This window comes from Opisthorchis viverrini (genome assembly GCF_000715545.1).
Source record: "Opisthorchis viverrini unplaced genomic scaffold opera_v5_100, whole genome shotgun sequence".
Taxonomy (NCBI): Eukaryota; Metazoa; Platyhelminthes; class Trematoda; order Opisthorchiida; family Opisthorchiidae; genus Opisthorchis; species Opisthorchis viverrini.
This window is the reverse complement of record NW_008751756.1, coordinates 1394897-1420734: the sequence shown is the minus strand read 5'-3', so window position 1 is coordinate 1420734 and position 25838 is coordinate 1394897. Positions and strand designations below refer to the sequence as shown.

The window sequence follows — 25838 nt, the reverse complement described above, 5'->3', positions numbered from 1 at the left end:
GTCGTTGAAAGATTTCCACGGGGTTTATGGGTCTAGGAATAGCAGACGTGTGCGTTTTCTGATCGACTGTGTAAATGACAAAAATTCGTGCAAATGACCTTCCAAGCATATACCTAAACTATAAGGTTGGCTTAAGATTCACTTTTTCCTCGAGTTCGCGTCTCTTCCACCTTGGTTAGCACACACTCAAACACAACATAGGCAGTTGACAGAGATAGAAAGGGGTATAACCACATTTCACTGAATTGTTGTGAGAAATTGGAGTGTAACGCACGAGGTACGTTTTGTGAGCATGGGGAACCGCCTGTTGACAGACAGACAAAGGGTGGCACTATGAGAATGCAGAATGGAGAAAATTGAAAATAGCGGAACAATCACTTCGACTGGGCAAATTAATATCTTCCAAACCTGTAAGATCGAATTCTTCGATGTTCTCCAACAGCTTTTCCTAGATACCAGATGGTTTTGATTTAGTAAATAGTTTGGTTTAATTTGATTGGTTGTCGTTGGTACGCGGCTGATAAGGTGCAAACGGAATGATGACGTGCTATGAAATCTGGCTAAATACTATTTACCAATCTTCATAGGTTCGTTTTCAACTAAACCGATTGATAGACTCGGATAGAAAGCCAACCTTCATACCTGATCGGGTTGTATCCAGTTTGAGCCGCTTCGTTCATCAAACGCTCGAGAGTCACAGTTCATTTTACCTGAGCCATTTAACTTGTCAAAGATGAGTGTTAGGTCCTATAAACAAAGCACCCTAAACAAGCATTATGCGCTTCAGCTTTTGATTTAAAAATTTACTTATGTGGCCTCCTCTCTCGAGAAGAATAAAGCCAACATGCAAACAACAGCGTTAGCATTTTCAGTTCTCCGAGAGAGGGGAAAGGCGTACGGTGGTATGTGTAGGTGCAGATAATGTAAAGTCACACGAGTGGCAAAAGCTCCCAGAAAGCTCTGAGATTTGCAGATTCTAGACAAAAGTAAACTTACCTATCATCAAGTTTCATTATCTCATGGCTTCCACGGGGATCTGTTCTGAATTGAGGTTCATTCAGATTTACTGAAATGTCGCCGTCGTAATTATCTTTTAAATCCCAGTGTAGACGGTCAATTGCATCATCCAGAATTAAGGTGCGAATTCCCTTGCCTGTAAGGTTCCTTGCATAGAGTGGGTAGATATTCATGTCGAATCCAATGATTCCACTTCCGCGGTGTCCGTCGTTTAGCTAAGAAGGTACACAGAGCAGTAAAAGATGTTGGAGTTTACGGAACCAATTTGGATATCACACTAATCTGTTGCGTATGATCATTCATGTAGACGAAAACTCTGGGGATGCGCCTAACTGATTAGCCTCAAGAAGGGCGAAACCGGTCGTGGGCTGTTGGAGAATTTTCAGCAACTTCATGAGTAGTGTATTACGTCATTCAAAGCCGTTGCAATCGCAAGAATGAATTTAATTGAGTTTCGCAATTTTTAATGGTGTTTGTAGAACAACTTAAGTCTTTTACGCAAAATCGCTGTTTCCTGTTTACATGCACTACTGACTTGACAATTCAGACAAAGTTGATTGGCAAACCTTGAAGTAAGCCCAAATATGCACCCACTTGTCCTGCATCGAATATCAAGGTATATTTCCATGAAGAAAACTGCTCACAGGATTGCTGAAAACTCTTCGACAAAAACCTTGTGGGTAGTTTATTTTATGGGAATATACTGCTATGTTTCGAATATCGTAGCAAACGAAACGTGGGGCGACACATTCCGTTGGAGAATATCATAAACGAGGGATTAGGTTGAATCTCTCGTGATGATCAAATCGAGTTGCAAATTAGTTTATTTCTCAAAAACAGTCCAATTTGGGTTCAAGTAAGACATGAGGTTGACGGAAACTCTGGGACTGCGTTTACCTGATGAGCCACAAGAAGAACGAACCCGGTCGTGGGCTGCCGAAGAGCTTTCCGCTAACTTGTGAGTAGTTTTCTTTATGAAAATACACTGCGATATCTCGAATATCGTGCCAACTGAAAGATGAGACGGCTTGTGTGCAGCACATTCAGTTGTAGAATATCATAAACGAGAGATTCAGTTGAGTAAAAACCAAATTGATTTGCAAGTGAGTACATTTGTCGAAACCAAGGCATATTATTCTCATGCTGTGGTATATCCTGCACCCAAATGAGAAATAAGTGAACATAGGTTGGAGCCCTGAGGAATTATATCGCAAGTCATGAACGCGAATGTAGTGTTGTGAAACTGATGAGCAGACTGTAACACCAGAGAGTCACATACCTATCTGGAACCCATAAATTCAGATATGTGGAGATTATGTTTGTAGTGAATCTGGTGGTTTTTCGCGTATTCGTACAGTCTAATGCTTGCTTCGGATACATCGCTGCCCAAGGTGCAACGGAGAATGTGAAGAAAATTAGAAAATCTATCCAATGATTGGATGAACAGTTGGTAGTATGGGGAGATCTGGAGATTTTCAATCGAGATTTCGTCCTGTAAATAAAATCAGTCTACGCTGCAAAATGACGTTGTGTTGTACAACTGTTTCATTCATATTAGGAATTATCAGCAGTCCGCATCACACCAAACTGCAACAGCGACCTCTCTGCTAGTATTTCGAACGAATAACTGCTCAGCCACGACCAGCCGATCAGCATTGTGACTGAAACCCCGCAGCTCCTGAGGATACGCACTGCTGATCGTTTTCTGTAAGAATAGGACAGTTGCTTATCTATTCTTGGACTTTATGAACAGCTTAGCTTTCTTTGCAGGAACAAGTCTCCAGTCAAAATTACACGGGTTGTTCTGAAGTTGGTCACATGCCTGTCTTCCCTTTCGCATGTTTAGTCAACCTGGCAGTGTCTCAAAGTTGTTTCGCATCCGATTGTGCTAAGCCACACGTCTACTGCGGTTGAATGATAAAGCCGATATTCCGAAAATTCCGCAATCTCTCGTTTATTACCCAAATTCACTCATTGGTCCTAAATTATTTTGTTTAATAAGTGTTCACCAACCGTATTGCGAGGTCAATGATATCATTTGGGATTTGATTAGGAATGACAAGGTACAACAAGGGTAATCAGGTAATAGTTTACACAAACATTCGGAACCTTATGCACCGAATTCTTATGATCTTTTTTACATGGCTCATTTTTTATCGTTCAAAGAATGATGTTGTAATAAGAGGTCTACTAGAGCTGGTTGTATTCGTTAGCCACAGTTAGCAAAAGCCCTCCGTAGGAATCAAGAAACCGTCAGTCTAAAAAACTAACTTCAGATGAAGTCCACGTGACCCTTTCAAATATCCATCACCTACTTTAGTCACTTAGTGACGATAGGGAGGTAACCACTTGCTATCTTATCTCTCTCTCTTACCACTTTAACCTGACTTAATGGAAGGACACATACTCATCAACACGGTTTCCATTGAAAAGTGCCATGACCTTTGTGTCACATTCAGTTTAAAATGCCATTTAGACCAACACTCACAGATACGACTCTGGCTTTCAGTGTGAACAAAATGGCTGTGAACTACGGAACGGACGCAGTGTGTTAAGTGAACCCCTGGGCGAACGGAGCTAAATTCTATACTCATCAATAAGTAGCGGAGACTTAAGTATTACCTCGATAATATCCTAAATATGCAAAGATTTCTAGTCCCTCTCGCTTTCATACAAGGATGATAAAATTTTCTCATTTAATAAGGGTTCTCCTACTTTGACACTGAAACACCTCCGTAGAATCGACAAGATGAGTTTACCGTTTACGTCACATTTATACATTCACTCCGAGTGGATACATACGTGTCTCACCCAGTTATTATCATACTTCACCGAAAAAGCAACGAGTTGTCTTGCTTTTCTTGTTTTTCGCCGGAAGTTGCATACCTTGTCCCTTTAAAGACAACCTACATCCGAACACAACTAAGGAAAAGGTGAACAGGATAGCCCTGGGTCACCCTAATGGTCTTCGACACCGTAGTTCACCTCCTTTGCTTCATTCTGAGAAATCGCCTTAATGTGTTCCCTAGAATACTGGTGAAAGGAAACAGTCATTTGCTGCGGAGTTATTTATTAAAGCATGCCAACAGACCAGTTACAGACTACTGGACTGGACAGCAAAACCCTCATATGCATCTTAATTACGAAAACTGAGCATCCATCTTCTCTTGAACGCGTTTTCCTGAACTTTCCTGGATATTCATTGAGTGTTGCTCAAGTTCAAGCAAATGCTACGAAGCAACTCCACAAATCCGAAATAGATGCCCCTTTTCAAGCGAATTTACAAGATAAAAACATATTACTGGCATGCCACCCACATCGGTAGTATTACCGGTATACAAGTTAGTGTGTACTCTATTCACTGAACTTCTCCTGGACTAACCAAACGACCAAAGCGAGATTCTATTTGATACTAGTCTATTCATCGTTCATTTAAATAAAGGGGATGAACGGTTGAAGGGATGTCAATACGAGGAAGCTGCTCTTACGGGTTGACAGGTTTCTTAGCCAGAAGTAACCCTCCATAACCATCCAACTCAGGCCTATCAGTTCGCTCCGTTCACAACTATTCGGTAATCTGGATCATTAGAGTTAAGCCAGGTTTTCACATTAGAGGACATGTTTTGGATCTGAGACACACCAAGGCAGTGACTGGGTTGCCGTCCGAGACGTAGGGTGCGAACTCACTAACTCGATCAGATGTGACAACTCAAGTTCGGAATGTGTGTGCTTGCAACGTAGTAAGAACATGCTTGTCTCGCAAGTTAGACGTTCGAGCTCCAACACCTTACACTATTGTTTTGAATGACCTGATAGATACGAAAGTTGGCGGGCATCGACTGACCTTAGCAGGAGGAAGTTTGTGTAAGGAAGAATACATCCGTCGGAAAACCCACATCTCTCGGCTACCTCCAAAGGGAACTACGTTCAAGGAACTTCGGTCAAGTAAGGAGAATTACTGCGATGAAAACTTTTGAAGAGTTGCAGTGAGAAGTGAAGCTATTGAGAGGAGAGGTAAGTTGGTGTGCAGAATCCATGTCCATTTTAGGCTTGTCATTTAATTTTTGTATGGCCAAATGCCAAAGGTACAAATGCGGAGCGTGCGCGGTAGGGTAACGTCGAAGCCCTTGAGCGACTTATGTAGGTTCGATGTCGTGAATTCTGGAATTTTTGTAATAAATGTTTATCGAAAGACAGGGAGGGAAAATTCTTTGGGAAAAATGACATACCAAAGACAAAACTCCCACAGGTCAATGCGGAAACCAGGTAGAAGGCTCCATAGCAGCTGAGTTAAAGTGATCAGGCTGTTGCCAAACACCAACAGCTCCATATTACACTTTTGAGTATTAGCAGTGGACTGCAGAAAGCTGTTCAAAAGTACAGTAATCGTTTTTCCGGAGACACTTCTCGCAAGAAGGTCTCCACCAAGTACGATTCAGCCTACAATAAGTGGCCGCATATAGCATCTTTGCAAGATGGTCTGTGATACGTCTGCACATCAGCCTACTGCGCAGAGGAACAATCATGTGAAACAGTGCCGTGCGATTACGCCCACACGTCTGAATCACGTCCGATTTCATCATGTGCCAGAGAAAGGTCAAAAAGGGACACGTGAAGTTCACGCTCACCCGATGGCCAAGGCACAGACAGCCATCTATGATTAACCGAGACGAAGGAACAACCGCCAGAGAACCGGTGTGGGCGTGCAAGAGACACTGGTTGATTGAGAGCGGATCGACCCTCAAATACGATCACAAGTGAATCATATAAATAGAAAGTTGTAATTGCGTTAATACACACTTTTTCTGGTCACCTTCTTGTTTTCTGACTATAACTCAGTAGCGTCAGGGAAGGTGAAGAGATAAAACAGTCTGTGTTTAAAAAGGCAAGACTACCGAACCCCATAAAAATCGTTCCTCCGTGAGGGCAAATACGGAGCTTGAATGATCATGTGAAGGGTAATCAATTTAGTATAGCGGAGAATTTATTGACCTTCAACCGAAAACTAGCATGTTATTCGCTCTGCTTGGCGTTTATCCGCATTCGTTGGCGTTTTGCCGAAGGGTCGCCGAAGAGGCAGCCCTTGTGGCTGAACACTTCGTTAAATCTTCCTTCTCCCAAAGCAAAAGGAATTTTCTATAGAGTAAAATGCTGGTAGCTCAGGTAGCGTAGATGATCGTTGGCTTGTTCACTGAGCTGGGCAATTTGATTGCAGACGTTTCATCTTCTATCGAGGTGGCATCATCAGTGCGTTATTGGGGAGCGTGGTGGTGTATAGCGCTGGGTTGGTGGTGGTGGCACAAACACTAACCCACCGCTACGCAGCAAAACGAATTATTTTAAGGTGATGTTCGTCAGAGCATTCGTAGTCTTGTGAAAACAGTGTGAACCAACAAAAACAACAACCTAGTACTCGGTACCAGTTCTGAATATCCATAAAGAAAGACATTTCATTCCTCTCAATGAGAGGAAAAGGTTCGTTAAGAGGAACGGTACAAACAGACAAAAAGTAAGCCAGACATTGGGCGGACAAATCAAATAAGAAAACAACCACAGTCAGACTGTATTGGTGAACACTAGTGATGAAACACACAAACAGTGTTCGCTCTGGTTTGCTCTGGTGTCAAACAGCCATTCCCGTATCTACGGGAAGGTAATGTTGGTACGGAAATTATGAAACCGCTTCGCATTGTTTGTTCATTGTTCATCTGTACTCAGAAAACANTTTGCTTCATTCTGAGAAATCGCCTTAATGTGTTCCCTAGAATACTGGTGAAAGGAAACAGTCATTTGCTGCGGAGTTATTTATTAAAGCATGCCAACAGACCAGTTACAGACTACTGGACAGGAAAGCAAAACCCTCATATGCATCTTAATTACGAAAACTGAGCATCCATCTTCTCTTGAACGCGTTTTCCTGAACTTTCCTGGATATTCATTGAGTGTTGCTCAAGTTCAAGCAAATGCTACGAAGCAACTCCACAAATCCGAAATAGATGCCCCTTTTCAAGCGAATTTACAAGATAAAAACATATTACTGGCATGCCACCCACATCGGTAGTATTACCGGTATACAAGTTAGTGTGTACTCTATTCACTGAACTTCTCCTGGACTAACCAAACGGCCAAAGCGAGATTCTATTTGATACTAGTCTATTCATCGTTCATTTAAATAAAGGGGATGAACGGTTGAAGGGATGTCAATACGAGGAAGCTGCTCTTACGGGTTGACAGGTTTCTTAGCCAGAAGTAACCCTCCATAACCATCCAACTCAGGCCTATCAGTTCGCTCCGTTCACAACTATTCGGTAATCTGGATCATTAGAGTTAAGCCAGGTTTTCACATTAGAGGACATGTTTTGGATCTGAGACACACCAAGGCAGTGACTGGGTTGCCGTCCGAGACGTAGGGTGCGAACTCACTAACTCGATCAGATGTGACAACTCAAGTTCGGAATGTGTGTGCTTGCAACGTAGTAAGAACATGCTTGTCTCGCAAGTTAGACGTTCGAGCTCCAACACCTTACACTATTGTTTTGAATGACCTGATAGATACGAAAGTTGGCGGGCATCGACTGACCTTAGCAGGAGGAAGTTTGTGTAAGGAAGAATACATCCGTCGGAAAACCCACATCTCTCGGCTACCTCCAAAGGGAACTACGTTCAAGGAACTTCGGTCAAGTAAGGAGAATTACTGCGATGAAAACTTTTGAAGAGTTGCAGTGAGAAGTGAAGCTATTGAGAGGAGAGGTAAGTTGGTGTGCAGAATCCATGTCCATTTTAGGCTTGTCATTTAATTTTTGTATGGCCAAATGCCAAAGGTACAAATGCGGAGCGTGCGCGGTAGGGTAACGTCGAAGCCCTTGAGCGACTTATGTAGGTTCGATGTCGTGAATTCTGGAATTTTTGTAATAAATGTTTATCGAAAGACAGGGAGGGAAAATTCTTTGGGGAAAATGACATACCAAAGACAAAACTCCCACAGGTCAATGCGGAAACCAGGTAGAAGGCTCCATAGCAGCTGAGTTAAAGTGATCAGGCTGTTGCCAAACACCAACAGCTCCATATTACACTTTTGAGTATTAGCAGTGGACTGCAGAAAGCTGTTCAAAAGTACAGTAATCGTTTTTCCGGAGACACTTCTCGCAAGAAGGTCTCCACCAAGTACGATTCAGCCTACAATAAGTGGCCGCATATAGCATCTTTGCAAGATGGTCTGTGATACGTCTGCACATCAGCCTACTGCGCAGAGGAACAATCATGTGAAACAGTGCCGTGCGATTACGCCCACACGTCTGAATCACGTCCGATTTCATCATGTGCCAGAGAAAGGTCAAAAAAGGGACAGTGAAGTTCACGCCCACCCGATGACCAAGGCACAGACAGCCATCTATGATTAACCGAGACGAAGGAACAACCGCCAGAGAACCGGTGTGGGCGTGCAAGAGACACTGGTTGATTGAGAGCGGATCGACCCTCAAATACGATCACAAGTGAATCATATAAATAGAAAGTTGTAATTGCGTTAATACACACTTTTTCTGGTCACCTTCTTGTTTTCTGACTATAACTCAGTAGCGTCAGGGAAGGTGAAGAGATAAAACAGTCTGTGTTTAAAAAGGCAAGACTACCGAACCCCATAAAAATCGTTCCTCCGTGAGGGCAAATACGGAGCTTGAATGATCATGTGAAGGGTAATCAATTTAGTATAGCGGAGAATTTATTGACCTTCAACCGAAAACTAGCATGTTATTCGCTCTGCTTGGCGTTTATCCGCATTCGTTGGCGTTTTGCCGAAGGGTCGCCGAAGAGGCAGCCCTTGTGGCTGAACACTTCGTTAAATCTTCCTTCTCCCAAAGCAAAAGGAATTTTCTATAGAGTAAAATGCTGGTAGCTCAGGTAGCGTAGATGATCGTTGGCTTGTTCACTGAGCTGGGCAATTTGATTGCAGACGTTTCATCTTCTATCGAGGTGGCATCATCAGTGCGTTATTGGGGAGCGTGGTGGTGTATAGCGCTGGGTTGGTGGTGGTGGCACAAACACTAACCCACCGCTACGCAGCAAAACGAATTATTTTAAGGTGATGTTCGTCAGAGCATTCGTAGTCTTGTGAAAACAGTGTGAACCAACAAAAACAACAACCTAGTACTCGGTACCAGTTCTGAATATCCATAAAGAAAGACATTTCATTCCTCTCAATGAGAGGAAAAGGTTCGTTAAGAGGAACGGTACAAACAGACAAAAAGTAAGCCAGACATTGGGCGGACAAATCAAATAAGAAAACAACCACAGTCAGACTGTATTGGTGAACACTAGTGATGAAACACACAAACAGTGTTCGCTCTGGTTTGCTCTGGTGTCAAAGAGCCATTCCCGTATCTACGGGAAGGTAATGTTGGTACGGAAATTATGAAACCGCTTCGCATTGTTTGTTCATTGTTCATCTGTACTCAGAAAACATTCGGGAATGTTCATGAAGAGGCTTGGGAATTTTCAAATCCCAAAACCTTTGTGTAAATGATTTTTACTTTTGTATCTAACCGTTTAGCTAATGTGCGCTAATGAACAGCTCCGCACTTGGGATTATATCATCTCTCAACTATCAACATACTATTTACTCCAGTGTATATGGGCGAGAACTCAAAATTCTTACTTTGGACCCAGCTTAAGGGTGTATAAAAACTCTCTGAGCTCATCTTACTGAATAATAACTGTCATCCAAAAACTAGAAACCACTATGAAAGCTGAGTCCAACAACAATAACCTTTCATGTTTTGGAAACTTTAGCGGATCTGTGGGGTTGCAACTTTCCTCCATAGTCTTAAAAACTCAGGTGATATTCAGTAAAAATGGGTTGTATTCTGCCAAGGTTGTTGTTGTTCTCATAGTTAAAAGCCGCAAGTAAACCCACTGTGTGCTATACTTGCTAAAAACCAGACAGGAAACACTGGGTTCTGAAATCTGTATTCCTTTTAGAGGTTGACAATTCAGTAGAGCATTCGTGATCCTCTATGTAACATTGCTCTGCCATGGTTAAACTTCGACTCGTCCATTGCACCATAGACTCCCTTGTAAAATCTAACTGGCATACGGCGGTCATAACGGTCGTCCTCGTCCTCCTCAAAGCCATACCTATCTGTGTCTTTGTAACGCTGGAGGGCTTTTGAGTTCGAACGCCACCCTTCCTTTAGGTAATGTCTCGGACGCCCCACGAAGTCACTGTCACGTAATCTATTCCGAAGCTGATCATAAGCTTGTTGGTTATGAATCATTCGAGCCTTTTTGTCAACGCCGGAATAATCTAGACCAGAAGATTTAACCCATCGGCCACGATAGTCGAATCCCTCGTTTTTGTCTGGCATTTGTTGACGCAGCATGTATGGGTTGCGCACATGAGTACGCAAGCTATCACGGTACGCTTCTGGTGGTTGAAATTTGCTGCCCTTCAGGTTGCCATCGTTCATAACACGGAAATGTTTTCGGACGGATCCTGCATCGCCAAGACGACTACGCAGTTGGTCACTCATGTGTTTTAGGGAGCGGTTGTCTCCGTATTTATTTCCAGTAGAAAGAGAATCCAACATACTTCTAGTGTCCCCGCCCTCCCGCAGCCAACTCTTTTGACTATCCAGAAACGCATGTGTTTTTTTAGATTTCTGAAGCGCCGGTTTTGCCTGCTCTTCATCTTGAAGCATACTCATGAGTTTCTTCTCCGTTGCATCTGACTTCTTTTTGTGTGTCTGAATTGATGCCGCTTTGATCAGGCTTCCCTTACTCTCAGGTTTCTCCGCGGAGGTTACCTCCAGCTTTTTGTTTTCAAGCTGACTAGACGGGAATTTGTAAATTTTCTTTGATGAAGCAACACTCTTTTGGCTTTCCTTTTCTGTAGCAGTGGCTGTGTTTGAAGTCTGCTTTTCATTCGTGTGATCATTTGTCGCCTTTGTTTTTGCAGTATCCAAGCTTGAGACAGCCAAGACGTGTCCCAGGAGTACCGAAACCAAAAGGCCAAATATGGCCAACCTCATGATATCGCCTCACTAGGAATGACATCAACAAAATGAGCAAGTTGACTTATATAAGGTGCATAGATGAATGCACTTGATTGTGCGTAGTTGACCAACACAGACTTCAATAATCGTAGTTGAGTGGATCGGTGATATCGATTTATTAATAAAATGTCGAAAAAAACAAACCCGATAACATGGCTCTATTGCACTGAAAGCTAAGGGTTAAAAAACGATAGCCGTGAAAAAATTAAGAAGCAGTTTATAGCTTTTAATGCGGAAAACGGTACTTTCAGTCGCCCATTATTTCTTGTATCCTGCAAATCTAACTGTTTTGAATTGGCACTTGCATAAGGCAGGCTTTCAGGTTTAAATTAGGATAGATACTAACAACCACCATCAAGAATTGTCTGAAAAGAAGTGAGTGAAAATTGGAAGCTTTGAAAGAACCATTTGTCGGCAAATTTGTCTACTTAATACATGCATAGATTGCCACAATTTGCCGGAATCGGTAGGATGTTCCAACTAAACTATATGGGAACTGGGACACTTTACGAAAGCAAGTAAGGCAACTGTTTACATCAGTTACTTAACGAGCCTTCCACAGTTGACAGCGTAAACTACATAGAACAGGTATGATGTTGAGCCGCTTCTGCTCAAAAAGCAGTGAGTTGGGGAGAAAGTGGGTGAGATTGCGTGCATTTTAGATCTAATCTGCTTTTTTGGTGAGTTTTCCTTCGGATGCTCGCGCATCACCACGTTCCATCTCGACCAATCCAAACTGTCCTATACAAGCCTGCTAGTTCTAAGTCTTCAATTCTATTTCCACTGGTTATTTAAGTCCCGTAGTCCTTATCCGGGGAGGTGGCATTTGTCCACCCAAGTTTACCGGTTGGTGTTTTCATGCTTTGTTGTCAGTTGTCCATCTCTCGGTCGCTTGCACCCAGCACAGGGCTGGGAAAGATAGCTCTATGAGGCAGGCGGTCTTCTGAAATGCGGAGTACATGTCTTAACCTGCGCAACCTGTGAAGCGTGAGTAATTCGTCTATCGCGGGAGAGTTCCTCCTGAAGAGTTCAATCTGGCGTACCTCAGCGTTTCTAATCCGATGTTCCCACCAGACCTGACCAGTGCTTCGGGGACGCCGATGATCAAACACTGATATATTTTGTATGTCCTCTGCGCGTTGCGGCAATATCAGCAAATACCGATTTTGGATGGACAGAGTGGTAGTTCTAAATCGTCTAATACACTGACTTTTAGTTCTTCGAGTGTCATGCAACCTAATAAGTGTAGTGTACACTAAACTGACTTTACCTCCACACTAAATTTGACGTATGTATTCAGTTTATTTAGATAGTGGTAAAACCCGTGATCTCTTGTTTCATCACAACAAAATTGTCATGCACATAATCCCAGAATAACTCGGTGGATGGGGGTATCCGTCTGACGTTTTCTAATCAAAATACTCCATTAAATATATGAGCGATTCTGAACAATGCGAAAGTCGCTGTTCACAAGCACCTGTGGGAACACTGAGAAGATTTTCACATATTTGGCTTTTGACCATTCTATAATGCTACCATTAAATCAGTGTCGTTTCGCGCCCGCATTCTTTTAATTCTGAGGTCTCCGAGGTGGGTTCGCGCTCTGTGGGTGCAGTTGTAGGTTTTCGGCGATACGAACATATTCCACAGGGGTTCAGGGATAGGTTAAATTTGAGTTTTGATTGGCCAGGTTTAAGCATGTTCTACATATGATATATCACCCACTCAGTCCTAAATACTGTACCCGGTAAACAACGTTTATTACAACCCATAAAGGTTGATTCATCCGCCTAGACTAACGTTTACGACTAGTCTCATCGGGATACGTCTGTCTATTTCAATGGTATTTACGAAAAATCTAAAGGCATGCTACTGTTGTTGGTTACCTGCGTTCTGATTTGTTTGTTCGTCCGTTCGAACGAACATATACATCTAACTGACAACAAATAAATCATTGGAGTACGAGTTGGTTTCACCCAAATAGTTTTATGGAAATATGCCATTTTGGTTGAGGTAAACTGAAATCCACTTCTCCGCACCACTCATTCTCGAACTCTAAATTACATAAGAAAATTCACCTGGAGACATTGGTCAGATTCAATTAAGTCGCCAGTTGCACTTGAGTTACACAAAACCCATTTCGCTGTACATCAAACAACAAACAAAGCGAGTATGTATGTGTCCACGGTCCTGTCGGTACCCACTTACGAATAATGCTTAGACTAAAGGAGGTATAAAAATCCTTGCTACAGCTCGGCAAAAGCGGATTAGGTCTCTACTATTTCTACAGTCTTTTGTCAAGCTAATGAATAAAACCAATTATTGTTGCATTTATCTGTTTTATGCCTGAATGCTTGATATATTACTGCCGGAGCATTTCATATCTCAGTAATTTGGGGATAAACACTCGGCCTCCAAATGGGATGCAGTCGTTCTGCGTATCCAGCGTGTAAAAATCTCCCAGTTATTACCAGCCGTAACATCTAATTATTCAGAGACTAAACAGATTGCTAAGACGTGCAGACGGTGTGGCATTTGCGATGGAACTGAGAAGTTACGGACAAGGTCCGTGCAGCTGGTATCTTTGCCTATCAGCTAGAGGTAATGGCCGTTGTACCGATCTGGACTAGAAGGAACCCAGGTTTGCCAAGTTTGTTCTGCCACCATTATTACAGCCTCCAGAACGTAACTTAGCGAGTAAGTCTCAGTAATTAAATAGTTGCACGCATCAACCGCTTCGGCTTTGAAAAACATCTATTCATCTATTCTACATTCTACTGTATTGTATCAGATTACAGTACTTTGTGCTGTGCTACATCACTACACGATATTCTATCTACTTTTTTAGAGTATTCATGGACTAGTGATGTTAGTTAGATATAGGTAATTTGTAGCTGAGTGTATGCAGAATTAATTCAGAGAAACTCTGAACACATCAGTTTTAAGGAGTCAGGAAAATAACCTTCGATATGTTGAAACAGTTCTAGAAGAAATATGATCACCATTCGACGCTGGCTACTGTCTCATCAATACATTCTCTAGGGAATTGCGAAACAGAATTTGATCGAATGGGATTGGTGTACGTGTGCTTACAACCGGTTACTCATCTTATTTTTCCATGAAAGCCTTACTGATTCCGGGGCTGACTAAACAAGAGTAACTGGTGCATTCGAACGTGATGATGCACTCAGTATTCGTAACCACGAGTCAAATTGCTGTTATGCATGCGAAGCTGGAGACTCTGGAATTCCCGGCCGTAGGCTATCCTCGTTTACAAAACCTGAAGTACTTGAGCTCACTTTCCACGTCGCGTAAGTCCTGTTAATGTGATGGGGTGACCTAGGAAATTTGAACGTTTTTTTTAAAGCAACAACGGGTTGTTCACTGTATACCAAAGGCAGAAGCATGGAACGGTTCAAAATAGATGATGTTTACCAGACTTACATACTGCCATACATACGCTGAGGCAGGATCATTGAAACTGATCGCTTCTTTGAGTATCGTAGCTAAAGCATCATAGGCTTTATCGTAATTTGCGTCGTCCTAAACACAGAAGGAAATAATGGGGGTTATTAAGGCAAAAATGTTCGCAAGCACAATGTAGGGTTCAAAAGAAAGGGAACGCATACAAACTAATGATTTTCTGGCACCCGGCCACGTGACCCCGGATGCAAGTAAAAGTATACATTGTATGTCTACGAGCACCTACCCCGCTAACTTTACCATCATTAGCATAGTTGTCAGCATCATACTCATCGCGCTGGCTCCCTTGGTGATCAAACCGAAAGTCCTCACGATTTTCTCTGTGGATCTCAGAATCTTCTGCTGAGTTAGAGGTGACGCGTCCCTCTTAACGCACGACCGTTTTCAACTGGAAAACGACGTGCACAACACTAGATTAGATTATTTAAGGAATGATGTGGTTGATAAACGTTTCAGTTGACGTCCTTGGTGCAGCATAAATAATTTTTCCGTAATCCGACTAGTTGTGGATTTATTGATAACTGAAACAAAGATCCACACATAGAAACAGAGGCCTTGTTACCCATACTCAGAAACCTCTTGTCTGCTTCAAACACATTCTCTTGGTACCTAACGACTGATGTCCAGTAGCAGGTCCACATGTCACCACTGACAGTGTCAGTTAAGCCTTGAGATTGGTTCACTGGTTCCATTTGTTCACAACACTGTAGACTCCAGCATAAGTTTATAGGTACGAGAAAAGTATTGCGTCATCTGGACTCGAGTCAAATTAGGTGAAGGTCATACGCTTGACTGACAGAGAAAGCCCGCACTTCATTATCGCCCTAAAAGCGTCGCCTAACTCTTTAAGGTTTTGCTGCTTGAGCACCGACTGAACACCAAATGAGAACTAGGAACCCCAGTGCACTTTGACTCCGACCCCCACACTTGAATATACACGCCGACTGGGTATTGGGGGGTAGTCTTTCTCATAAGAACAACGGTTCGGGAACCTTGAGTAGGCTTTCTTTAGTAGAAAGTTTGTCCCAAAATTCTAACTACTAAAGTTAATCCAAACAGTCAAGCTGAAGCCAACATGGCCGGGCTAGTGTCCGTTATTTGGGTTGGCGTCAAAATTTAGAAAAGTAGCCAATGCTAAAATCTGCATATTGCGGTTTGGATTTCCAGCCCCTTTGGAACCAATGTCGTCTCTGCACTCAACGGACCCATTGCGGCCTGCACACCTGCAAGGACCAAACATCAAGCAAACAATAGGGCTTTCGGGAATTAGAGTTACCATATAAAAATATCTGATGACAAAGAGGATTTGGTGTCAGATAGCTATGTAGGCTGAGGAGGTAGAAAACCGTGGTGTGAAGGATATGCTGCATTAGAACTACTCCTGCGACGACCTTCCATCAGAATATAAGTTCTGTGACGTAAATCCACAACCCCATACCCCGAGCGCGTATGATTGACATCAACGACCTCAAATTATGCTTGCAGATACCAATTTTTATCTGTGCAATCGGCGAAAGTTCCAACTTCGACGTAAACGTACGTTTGACTGATACAGCTCATTTGTTTTGTCGGTCCGGAGTGCTGTTACTTTTTGGATTGCTCCGGTTACAGTGTTTGCTTCTAGTATTGTTCAGTAAATATATATTGAACGGATGTTCATTTTTGCACAAAAATTCTCGTTCTTTTTTAGGGCAGCCAATTAGTCCTCACAGAATTTATGTTTACTAGATAATGTGAAAGCCAATTAGAGAGACAGATTGGATGAAACCTCACAGTTGTTTCCAGACAAGCGAATTTCGGTCAGTAGCTTGCGGTTTGTGTCCGACCTATTAAGGTTTGTGTCTGTTTAAGTGAGAAAAAGAACTAGTGAGAACCACTGGCAAGCCACTATTAACTCGTTGATGAAGCAACAGGAACAAAACAAAACACCGGAAAATAACGCATAGGTCAGCATTTGATTTGAATTAGGACCAAGCAGCTTTTCAGGTGGTTGACTAACTAGGGTGATTCGGCTTAGGTAGTGTTACAAACCACGTAAACGGCTTTATTAATTGCATCTGTCGTGGAGATATGTGCCTCAACCATCAATTCATCCAAATATCCTTTTGAAAAGTGAACTTTGGATAAAGACGGCTTTTTTTGGTGTACTATAGAAAATCCCGTTTCACTCACTCCCTCGCACTTTAGTCCATCAATGTGAACAGAAACTGAGTGGAGTTCATCATTATGTGTTGCACGCACCCATATCACTGGGCGCACATAAGTGATAGTATGACCTTAGCTGTAGTGTAGGGCTCATCTAAAATGCCCTAACCTACCGCAGTCTTGCCCCAGTCGAAAGTTTCAACCCACCATGTGGTAATCTCAATCAAGTATAAAAATTGTTTTATTTCCACCGGGACTAACTCACGCTGAGGAACTTCATAGCGCTGAAACACTATTGGGCTACCCTTTTAGCATCTTATGATCACCAATTTACAAGAAAGTAGGTGACAACCGACAAGCGCCATGGCGTTCGGGTGCTGAGGACACCTTATATTGCTGTCTTCAGTATGAACTAATAAAATTCCGAATGATGGCTTCATTGCAGTAATACAAAAATGCGCCTTATAGAAACGGATTTCGCCTTGTATATTTACATAGAGGCCTCATCCGCCAAAATATCATTAGGGCTCATACTAGTTATGAGATGAACATAACATTCTCCTTATCTCATCGTCTCACCTAAATCTGCGAAAGATGACACTGTAATTTTTTGTTGATAAAAAACGCACGTCGTATGCTAGAACGACTCTAGCTAACCCTCTGAAGCACCGATTAGCAAAGCCTTCAGAACTAGTGAATGGTTTAGCCTTAAGTGAGGAGTTCATATTGCAAAACATGCTCAGCTGTTGGCTTAGCTGCAAAAATCTGAAATATCAGAGACATTTGGTTGAGAAAAGCATATAGAACGTTTGAAATTGTACTACGGGTTGACAGTAGCTAGATTCCGTAAGCACAGAGGTCAGTCATTCCGCCCGTTTTTCCAAAATAATCGCAATTTTTTGCTGATAAATTAACAATTGGGGAGTGCAGAAAATTTCTACGGCAAACCGTTTCGTGACTGTAAGATTGAAGTCAATCATTAGGAGCAACTCATTTAAAAGTGAAACCAAGGTCACAGTCTTCAGTGTGTCATTTAAGACGACAGGTTATGTGCACTATCGCGTTCGATGTGGTTGTGGGTAGTGCATTGGAGAGACTAAAACGTGGTCATGCCACTGAAGTGAATAGGAGGAAGGAGTTAAAAAAGCACTGTGGTGTGCTGACAAAAGCGTGAAACAGTTGTGTGCACATTCAAACGCTGCTTTATTGTGCTTATTGGGAAAGATGCAGCCCCTTCAGTTGGGTGGTCACTCAAAGTGTTTTGTGTAAACAATGCATAACTTAGCATGAAGTTATCCGCAAGTAGGTTAACGGGTCAGTGGACTGTGAGAAACACTCACAACAGACAGAAGAATTTTGCTACCTACTGTGGTAAACAGCACTGAACCTCAAACACGTGGGCCTATTAAGAAATGAACTCAAGTGCAACAGGTAAAAAGCTACTGGGAATCACGTTTGATTGTGTCAGACAGGACATCCTACCATTTGTGCTGCATTAAATTCTGAGCTTTATTTCTTCACCCCTTGCATTTTGTTCCATATGACTTCAAAAAGGAAAAAATACCAAATTTTTGGCTTGCCTAATTTTTTCTGTACAACTTTGTTCTCAAACTATGCGCGAGGGTTTCTGTTGAAGGCATTCAAAGCCAGGCTTTTTCGTATTTGCGGCAAATACATAAATTATTTTGCGTACTCTCATATTTGACTGCCATACTTGACTTTTCATCGGACAAAAAGACCTCTACGGCAGAGGACTGATCAAGTCCTCAGCTGGTATGAAAATTGTCAACCCTTACATCTGAACATACTCATCGTTCCAAAGCTATTGCATTGAGAGTCTTTTCCTGAAAAAAAACAATAGCAATTTCCCCGATCTATTATTTCCTTGTACACAAATAAGATGGAAGTGAACAAGCTGAAGTGCGATTAGACTTACAAAGGGGACAAATAAATTAATTATTCCAATTAAAGTGACAGGAAATGCAGTTGGAAAAGTCACTTCCCGGTGAAAGGTTTGCGAACTTCGTTTCTACCAGATGCATACCCCTAAATCAAAGGAGCTCAACAAAACCATGAGAAAGCAACCTTCCTTTGAATACGGCTCCTTTTTGTCGGAAACACCTTTACTGGAAGTGAGATACAACAAGCCCCTTAGACGGACACCTAGATGGGAGGCACCTTCAGTCTCTTTTTTAGGGTGTTTTACCAGTTGGGCAATTTACATCTCTGATCATTACTCTGATAGATAGTTAATACGCTTTTGGCGCACCCAGAGATCTGGTTTCAACTCTCTCTTAGCCACGTTTGGCTAATCAAACATCAAAACAAACTTCGCGAAATACACTCATTTGTAAACAAACAAGTAGAACATAAGGTTAACAGAAACTCTGGGACTGCTCCTGCCTGATTAGCCCCAAGAAGGGCGAAACCGGTGGTGGGCTGTCGAAGAATTTTCAGTGACCTTAGGAGTAGCATGTTACATAAAACTACCTATTGGGGATCTTATTTGGAATTAATGATAGGTAACAGAATTTGCTTCTCTAGCAACGAAATGCATTTTTAAAAAAATGCAAAGCGTAATACCTTCGATATTATCTGCGGGGGATAAGCGCGGAAAATAGCATTATTATTAGTTTTGTTGTTTCTCTGCTATTTTTAAACACAAATGAATTTTTGTTTAGATGAAACCAATAACTATGTGTAGGATATCAAGCATTGGGAACAAATTTATCTCAAAACAAGATTCTACGCGAGATTCCTTGTCAATTCTGCGTGTAACTGTTGAATGTTGATGTCACACAATAGGATGTTCCTATACAGGGACGATTATGTTGAAGACAAAATAAACAAACAAAGAGCACGATGCAACTGGCAGTACGTCAAAATCACTGTTAAGATAGACACAGGTCCAATGTCACCGAACTTGTGCGCATAAAAAAGGTTGTCAGCGTGGTCAGGTTTGCTTCGCTAAATACTAGCATCTGGGACGTTCGACTGCAAATCAAGGGAGCAAAATATTGTCCGGGGGAACCCAAATAATCTGTGGCTAGCAGGAGTTTTGCAATTGGTGTTGCTGTTTCGGATCTTAAACTGATTACTAGCGGACTGCTGTTTAAGAAAGCCTGCCAGATCATTTGCCATGTGATAAGCTTAAAATCGGGTGGGACAGTGGCCTCTTCTTCTGATGTAAATGCAATTGCAACGAATGAACTACGAATGAACTGCCAGATAATATGGGCTGCAGAAAGATCGCTCCATCGCTTCTGCCGAAATCGCAACACATACTGCTTCAAACTAGTTGTCATGTGATAAGCCAATAAATATGCTGTTTGCAGCCAGCCAATGAAAGGAAGAGTTGTTAACATCAGTTGTCTTTTTGCTGCTTTGATGAAGTGAATTAAAGGAGGAAAATGCTTCAGATAACTCGGATGATAGTATAAGTTCTAACTCTCTGAACTATCAAATCTTCAACTTCCTCACTAATCAGGTCACAGTTTCCAGAGTTCTGATACACAAACTACTAAACTAGCCTGGCTCACTTTCTAAGACCTCCATCAAGCGTCCATATCCGCACACAAGGTTCCTGTGAATCAGGCTATGTTAAAGCGATATCCACATATTGCATCATGGAGAGACGGTTACTGTACTCAGATCCAATATTTAATGTGTGCCCACGCGGGAACTTATCTTAACGAATCACGTAGATTTTATCACTTCCCACTTGTGACATATCCTCTGAAGAGACAGGATTCATAGCATGAAAAAATAGTTTCTTCAAGATGTAAAGAGCGCTATGAAAACAAAATTTACGGGGATATGGAAGACGGGCTGTCTATGCTGATGCCGAGTTGGCAGGCGAATATGGTCAGGTGAAACAACTGAGGAGTTCCCTGCGTTTGCTTCGTGAAGGCACGACAATCCGCGTACAAAAGCGCATAAACAACTATAGCCTAACCGTGTATACGAAAAGAGAACCAATCTTGTGGATCAGCGATCTAGACGATGGTTTCGATTGGCGCTACTTTTGGCCTTACCTAATAATGTGTTTAGTTAAACTCGGTGAGGTTAGCTTGTACTGGTAAGAAACTTCACTGGTACTGAGGTTCTGGTAATCGATAGAAGATGTAGAAGTTGGAAAAACATGGTTATTACCCATAATTCTTTTTTTTTCTAGTTGATGGATTAGTGTTATCAAATTCAATAACATTTTTGACAGGGAAAAGGCCAAAATTTGAAATCTCGTGAAAATTGAGGTGTATTTAGAGGCGCTGATTTGCAACACATGTCAACGAAATACCTCTAGTCTGGAGAATTTTCGCAGAATTTTCCAGAGAATTTTCCAGATAGTTAAACTTGGGATAACTAACTGAGAAATTAGCTCAGTCAAATGTGAGCTGTTCCCGAGTGAATCACTACCTCTTGATGCGCACTGTGCAAAAGTGACGACACTGAAGTGTCACAGAGTTGTCCCTTTATATCGCGGAGATATTACGAGATAGGCATCAAGCACTAAGTGTTTCTTGTTTGCATCATTTAAAACTTCGATACAGAAATAACCTCAACTATTACATCAACTACTGCAGTAACTTCTACATCAGCAGGAAAACCCATCCCGGATTATCGTCCACAGACTGATTCGTATTATGAGAAACAAACTGTAGGGATCCAGTTTGGAGATTACCCTTCTTCAAGTAGGAAACAAAAGGAACACCTGCGTAAGCGTATAGAATCCACCATGACTAACGAACAAAGAAAACGACGTTTCTATGCAACCAAAACGGTCGGTGTATAGTAATCCTGCATGCATGAAGCTGGAGCGTTCGCACTGTGGCTAGACTGTACAGAACAAACCAAAACGTGTTTGCGCTTGACTCACTTTGATGCTGCGCGCGGCTGCTCCTGCCAACGCCGAATTTATTGTTTCTGCGCCTAAACATGTTAATCTTGCAATTTAAGTACTTAGCCAAGGGACGCAGATGCGTTGAATTGTGTCCGGAACGGTCAATGTGAAAAGCGCTTCACTGAGCATAACTTATGGTCACCCCATCCTGTGCAGGCCCGAATTTTACCTTAAATGATTCTTTCGGTTGACAAACTTACGAAAAGTGGAACATATCATTGCTGCAAGGCATCAGAGGTCAGTAGTTTTTCGTTGTCAAGCGCTGAACGGTGCCCAATTCTTAATTATCCAGTGTCGTTTTCATTTGCCTTTTTCGTGAACTCAGTGTTTGCTGTCATAGCAAGAGTCACTCCACTTTTTGGAGAAAATGCGACTAGTCCGCAGTGACGCCCACTGATACTTAAGAACCTTAGCATACATTGTTAGATTATTCCTGTTGGTTGGGTGGCTTCCTGTCGACTGAGGCTTCCAGCTAACAGTAAAAGACAGACATATGGAAGGTAGTTATGGTGTTCGTCATGCACACAGCAGATCACCAAATACATAGTGCATTATTCTGGATAAGCAGGATACGTTTCTACTTACCGGATGGAGCATTCTAACTGGTTTCCTCGAAATTTCCCTTAAGGTATAGCGCGAAAGGTCCAACTGTGGTGTTCTGGTATACGCGGCCAGTGATCTTTTAGTCACACGTAATGTGGGTTGGTAAACCAACAAAACCTAGAACAGACAAAAAAGTGAAAGGCAAGATAGACTTAAAAGGCTGTGAGTATGAAAAAAGGATAAACAATGGATCCACAAATTTACAACCTCAAAAGTTGTCGTTTCACTGAAAATTGCTCCATGCATAAACATGGAGATCGAACGGTATATCTCATATTACTGGGAAGAGAATCACATGCACCACACTCCCAAAACCCGATGTAAAAGTTAAAAAATAGACTAAAATTGCAACAGAACCCACAATTTTGCTTCGCATCTAGATAGTTAAGACCCGAATTTCCGCAACTTCTATCTGAAAGTTTAAGTTTGATAAATCTGTTTAAAGGGACCAAAAAAGTTTCAGCCACAGGTGGTGTGAGGGCATTGCACCCTGAAAATAATGGTTGACAAGAATCTGTGATCCTTTCAAAGATAAACGCTGGAGGCCGCGAGAGCCGGAAAACGCTAGGGCATCTGGTGATGCCTAGACTATCGCTCCTTGTAATTTATGGTTACTGTAAACCTATCAGTAGTAAAAAATAACCATTCCTCTACCCTAACCAAGGGTACCAAATATGTGGACGCGTTCGATACAGAGACGAGCATAATACATCTTGGATGCTCCCACGATGTAACAAAGATTTACGTGTCCCATAGATATATTATTCAATGGCGTACAAGAACGAATAATTGCGAGTTTAGCCTCCGCCTCGAAATTTGATATCGGCACTCCGCCTTTATGTATCATAATTTTTCAATGTTTTGTAGTCTCTCAAAAGCGGGCGACGCAACCAATTTTTTGTTCGCCTCTCATAAATATGGAAGTTTGACATAGACCTCATCAATGCACGCTCCTGGTTAAGTCTGAGTTCAGCAAATGGATTTGTTTGAATGCAGCTGGAACACGCATTCGTATAATGTCAAACAGAAAGTTTCCCGACGTAAAAAGAAAAGGAATAATATCGATTTCGCATCCGGGATTTTCAGCATCAGCATTACACCGCTGCATGAAAGAATCGTCACAAAGCCCGGTTTGTCTGGATCTTTCACAAGGAAACATAACTTAGCAGATGTATTGTAACTATACACACCCACTCTGATTTCTGGTGTTTCATTCAAGTATTTTTTTTAAAATTAACCATTTTATGCTGCTTCCTTGGCCTGACATCCAAGGAATAAGGTTGGCGAAAGAAACTGGTTACTCTATTGGTTACTCTATTCATTGATCTCAGTTATTGAGCACAGCATCCGAGTTTTCGGTGACCTCATTTTATTGGTAATATGCATAAACACAGGCGTTGCTTATTAACGCAACTGTCCTACTTAGGATAGATACCCCAAGGTCACCGATACAGTGTGGTCTCTTCGGTCGGAAGATCTCTCCTAACGATAAGTTTACCGCACCAAAAATAGTTACCTCTGATTTTTTTTCCCCTTTAAGATGTCTAATTTCATGAAAATGAAGTCGTAATGTTTGTAGCAGTTAAATTAGTATAAATGATAGTTTCGGATTGTGAAACAGTTAATCTTTTTAGAAAAATGTAAGTACTATCTTCATTCCGCCACTGCCCCTTCAAATCACGTCTGGGGATGTGTTTCCAGGTCACTTTAGTTCTCTAGCGTACCCACCAAAATCACATGTGATATACCTGGCGTTAAGTAGTATTTCTTGTTAATATCTGTCCCGACGGTCCTACAAGATAGACAGCTTGTGTCGGATTTGCGAATCTTGACCGTACTACCTGCTCCTGCACCTTGGAGATCTTTAAAATTGCATATTATTAAATTTTAGCTGCACGTCTGTCCTCGTGTTCCCGTGTCCACTTCTCTTAGCAGCTCATTGGATCAGGCTGGCAATGGCACACCTTTTCCGGAGTGTTCCTCAACTTTTAATTCTTACGTGAATGTTCTCCATCTTCCATTATTTGCCTACATTCTGCTTGTGATTGTGTCTATCGAAGTTACTGTTAACACTAGCACCAATACTTACATTAACAGTAAATGGGAGATAGTGACCTCCGTTCTAGTCAGGGAGGTCTCTCGACTCTGCGTGCGGCGTACTTCAGACAGCCAAACGACAATTCACTACAGTATTAGCTGCAGCTGTTGAGCACGCAACCAAACTTTCAATAAAGCCGACTGACTGTCCTGCCTTCGTGAAGATTGTGAGCACGGAATAAAAATACGATCAATAACTGACAGAGCATCGGTGACCGCAAGACCTCACTTAAACACCGACGACCATCCATAAAGGGGTCAGTTACCTACTCCTTGTGTCATTGTACGTAGTTTCTGAATGTCATTAGTTGAACTTAAATTGCAAAGATCAATTAATTAATCTGGCTGCAAAAACAAACCTTTACGCTTACAATGTATTCTCGAAAAGTCGGAGTTGTTCGTTTCTTATGAGGCTAATTATTTCTTGATCATTTAGTCAAGTAACATATTGCATCGAAAAAATTGTACTCAAATACTCTGTTATGCCTATATCAACATTCTGGAATGCACACAGTAAGTTCATAATGAATCGCTCACAAAAAAACCGGTTTAAATCATATTAGCCATAGACACAAGAAAGTTCTCACGGCAACTTCTGAAGAACACAAACGTCGTTTTGTAGAAATCACAAAGAGGACACGACTGAATGCATCGCTGAATTATGACGATTTGGGGAGCTCTACATTGTCAGAAACAACCCGTTAGGTAATAAGTTTTCATCCAACACTGCCAAATATGGCCTTCTTGGTCTGGTTTCATCAACAAATAAAATATGTTTGATACAGATTTGGTATCATAGACAAACATTCGTCACAGCTCTGGTTGCGTTCATCATCAGAGAAGATGAGAACAAGAAGTATCTCAAATACTATTCACCCTGTTTGTAGAATGTCAGCATTCGAGTTCGCACACAACTATCGATCTGGCAATGAATGTCTGCCTTGATTCTATAACGCCTTACTTGTAGAGTAACACGGTTGCAGTCGGAATCACTGAGCACGCATGACAATTTTGGGAATAAGCTTGACTTCAGAGGGAAAGGCGGGTTCTATATTTCAGTGGAAGCGCCATTGTGTCTAAATTTTATCTAAGCGGGTTACTCACGGAAAAGTGATATCTACAAAAACGATTCATGAGATGATGGCGCGTTTTCAAGGCACAGTGGCGGAGAAAATCTACAGCCTGTAGTCATTACTATCCCCTTTACAGCGACTACCTCTTTTGACAAAACTAGTCGACTTCACAGATGCTCCGTGCCATTACGTCCTACAGACAGAGGTTACAAGCATACTTAGATCCAGGTCCGGTTTCAGCAGCGCCTACCGTATGCTGGGTTGAAAATAAACCTCGTCTATTTGGATCCCCAGCTGTCTTCTAAGATGGCAGTACCACAGGGGCAGGGAGAATGAGCCAGTGCGAGTTCGCAAAGCTCGTTTTGAGTTTCCGAACGACGTGTTTGGCAACTGAAATTGTTGTTGTTGTTGTTGTTGTTGTTGTTGTTGTTGTTGTTGTTGTTGTTGTTGTTTTTGATGCTGCTGCGGCTT

At 42.0% G+C, this 25838-nt stretch overlaps 2 protein-coding genes across 2 annotated transcripts in view; one reads left to right on the top strand and one right to left on the bottom strand.

Annotated features, from left to right (window-relative positions):
- T265_05378 (hypothetical protein) overlaps positions 1-25838 on the top strand; it is a gene marked incomplete at both ends in the record, with an annotated part of 104026 nt that overhangs the window by 26990 nt on the left and 51198 nt on the right. The gene's annotated exons all lie outside the window — the stretch shown is intronic.
- T265_05377 (hypothetical protein) overlaps positions 1-25838 on the bottom strand; it is a gene marked incomplete at both ends in the record, with an annotated part of 91420 nt that overhangs the window by 21380 nt on the left and 44202 nt on the right. The window contains 3 exons of the mRNA XM_009170368.1: positions 997-1232; positions 14511-14609; positions 22180-22314. Coding sequence (XP_009168632.1) covers positions 997-1232; positions 14511-14609; positions 22180-22314 — 470 coding nt within the window. The remainder of the gene's footprint in view (positions 1-996; positions 1233-14510; positions 14610-22179; positions 22315-25838) is intronic.